General features: G+C 34.9%; 1 protein-coding gene across 1 annotated transcript; it reads right to left on the reverse strand.

The window, feature by feature from the left end:
- Positions 1 to 415: 415 nt before the first annotated feature.
- LOC149197163 (sister chromatid cohesion protein PDS5 homolog D-like) lies at positions 416 to 1,816 on the reverse strand. The gene has a single exon (XM_089408586.1). The coding sequence runs from the start codon at positions 1,814 to 1,816 to the stop codon at positions 416 to 418; it is 1,401 nt and encodes a 466-aa protein (XP_089264712.1).
- Positions 1,817 to 2,930: the final 1,114 nt, after the last annotated feature.

The raw sequence follows: 2,930 nt of genomic DNA on the forward strand, positions 1-2,930 counted from the left end.
TCCAATAATGCACATAACTGAAGCCTTACAGACCATTGAAATGTTTCAAAGCACTCTCACATTCGTTTAACAGGTAATCCAAGCATTCAACAATCTAAGCTGCTAATTAAAAGCTGATCCTTGCTCATGTTTTGAATCCAGTCGTTAAGCCTTTTGAGTTGGCAAAACAGAAACGAACTTTTATAAATATTTGCATGAGCTTTCGACACAAATATCCATCCATCGTTCTCTGCGACAGAAGCAATGGATACATCCTACAACCATCATTCTGATTGGTGAAATATAGGGAGTGAAACATAAGAATGTCAGAATAAAACAAATATATTAAACACGCTATGAACATTAACTAAACAATCCATCCAGAGAGAAGGAAATTAATTTAAGCAAAGTGAATCTTGGAGAAGGGCATTTCTTATCACTTATATTCTAGACGAGTTACATGGTCAATAAACTCCCAGCGATGTTTCCAAAGTTGAAGTTTTTCACGATCACCATCGAAATATAATATGGTGTGCCTCTTCGACTTGGGGTCATACGATTCAACAACCCCCTCATAGAACTCTTTATCCGAAGGCCACCACACCTTTATCTTTCGTCCAACGAACTTCTCATCTTCGCCGAATGCTTCTACAGTCTTCTCCGTTTCCGAAATGTTCTTCCTCCTGGGCGGCCTGTTAGGGTTTGAGGGATTCGGCACCGAAAGGTTATTCTCCGGTTCGCCAACTTTGCCTTCTGTTAAACCTACACCACTGTAACCCTTATCTGCGCTGTCTACCATCGGCTTAGGGTTTTCTCTGACGCGTGATTGTTTTATCGCCCAACGTTGTCTAGGCGCATTGGAACTTACCGGCTTTTTCTCAGCTTCTTTTTTCCTCTTCTTACTCATTTTTTCAGCCCTAATTAATTCAGAGCTTGAAACTTGACGGTTTGGATTATCCACAGAAGTTGCAACTGGCTCTGCATTACCGCTTCCTGGTTGCAATATAGCCCCTGTTCTCGCAGTTGTATATTGGGTAGCATTAATCTCCTGATTTCCATCCCTGCAGATATCATCAACAATTTCGTTGTACCCATGTACACAACTGCAAATATTTTCCTGATTGGATGAAATTTTTGCTGTAAAATACAGCCCTTGCTTTTCAGCACAACATGCGACGACATCCAAGCATAATGAATGCGCAGCCGGTGAAGAATCCCTCATTCCTTTTCTCAAGTTGATGAGTAAAACAGCCAAAAGTTCCTCCGATATATCATCGCTTTCATCCAAAACCCCAGACATAATCGTTTTCATGGAGTCATATACATCATTAGAGAAATTATTCTGAGAAACAGCGGAAAGCAAATGTTTGAACATATCAAGGACCAGGTGGTCTAATTCAAGATCCAGCATAACTGTCCACAACTTGATCTCTCCAACGGTTTTGAGAATTACAGACCTTCTTTTAAAGGATGAACTGTTAGGCTCCTCCAGTTCCTTAAAACTTCCCACAATGAGTTGAAATATCTCTTTCATCTCTTCTTCATTGTATGGTTCGTCAGGGGCCGTTATTCTGGCGATTTGGGTGAAGCAACTGATGACCAACAGCATTACATCTTTGTCAGGGTGCTTCATAAGGTATGGAGTTATCAGAGAATCCTGTGAAGGGAACATTGCTTTGAGAGTTGATATGGAAGGTGCTTGTTGTAGCAAAAGCAGGCCAGACTCAACTTTCTCTAAAGCTTCAAGTAGCTCATCCTTCGATGTCGGTGGAATTTCTAGCCTCCTCCCTGCTTCAAACAGTTTATGCTCGAGTTCAAGCTGTTCGTCATTTTCCATTCTTCGTTAAAAACCACTTCAACAGCAGAGAGAAATCAATCGAGGAGAGAGAGAATTCGAAGAGTAATGACAAGAGGGTATTTAGAATGGTTGGGCACTACATCTGTTTAATATGAATATATTTTATAATTTCTATTTTTTTTTGGGGGTTCAAACTCCGTTTTACGCGGATCCAGAAAGAACCATCTTTCTCGGGCATTTTCTGGGCAGTTCAATGTAGAAAATGAATTATATATATTATGGTTAGATCTATGAATTTTGTGATAGATGGTAAATAGTAACGCTTTTCACATTAATTACGTCATTAAAATTTGGTTCAATTAATTAAATATATATTATAAAATAATGATCTGGTCAAGATATTTTTTATTTTATTTAGTTAAGATATTTTTATAATTTCAAAAAGAGAATTTAACAAACTTACAAAATAGCTCACAAATTTGGTGAAGATTGTGACAAATTTCAGCAAATTTTTTTGAAAATCTTGGTTACACCCGTCATTTTGGATACCAAAAACACTATTTTGTTACATCCTTAGACAATGCCACTTCAAAGTATAATATTTAAAAATATAAAATTGTTTAAGAATTTCCAAAGTACGGAATAGATACTGACGAAAAGCAACAAATCCAGTTTATATGATAGGTATTAGAATTTTTTTTTTTTAATGTTATTAGATTTATTTTTTTATTGTTTAAAATGTATTTTTAATTATATATATTTAAAAATTAGATGGGCATTATGCCCATTACATAACTTAAACTTGTAATTTTAATAAAAATGCTAAAATTTGTTGGAAAATATACTAAATGCCCTACACCTAAAATAATTAAACAAGAAAAAATAATAATACAGAAATTAGTTGTCATTGTGAAAAACTTAACAAAAAAAATTAAACAATAATTGAAGATCAATAATTAACCATGAATAGTAAATTTCAATAGGATAATTTTAATTGAAAAATAAAAAAAAGGTAATATGGAACATATTTCATTGAGGCTTTCAACTTTTAGAATGGAAGAGATGTTGTAATGTCTTGTCATCTCTTTTCATGTTAAACATTTTGACATTGTCAACATTCCACAATAGAAAATATGTTGTAATGTCTTATTAT

Source organism: Pinus tabuliformis, chromosome 2_2 (genome assembly GCF_031772625.1).
Source record: "Pinus tabuliformis cultivar Carrire ecotype Pingquan chromosome 2_2, CPIR1, whole genome shotgun sequence".
Taxonomy (NCBI): domain Eukaryota; kingdom Viridiplantae; phylum Streptophyta; class Pinopsida; order Pinales; family Pinaceae; genus Pinus; species Pinus tabuliformis.

What these genes read in the sequence shown, in the direction of transcription:
- LOC149197163 (XM_089408586.1), bottom strand. Translation starts at nt 1,816, where the DNA reads ATGGAAAATGACGAACAGCTTGAACTCGAGCATAAACTGTTTGAAGCA.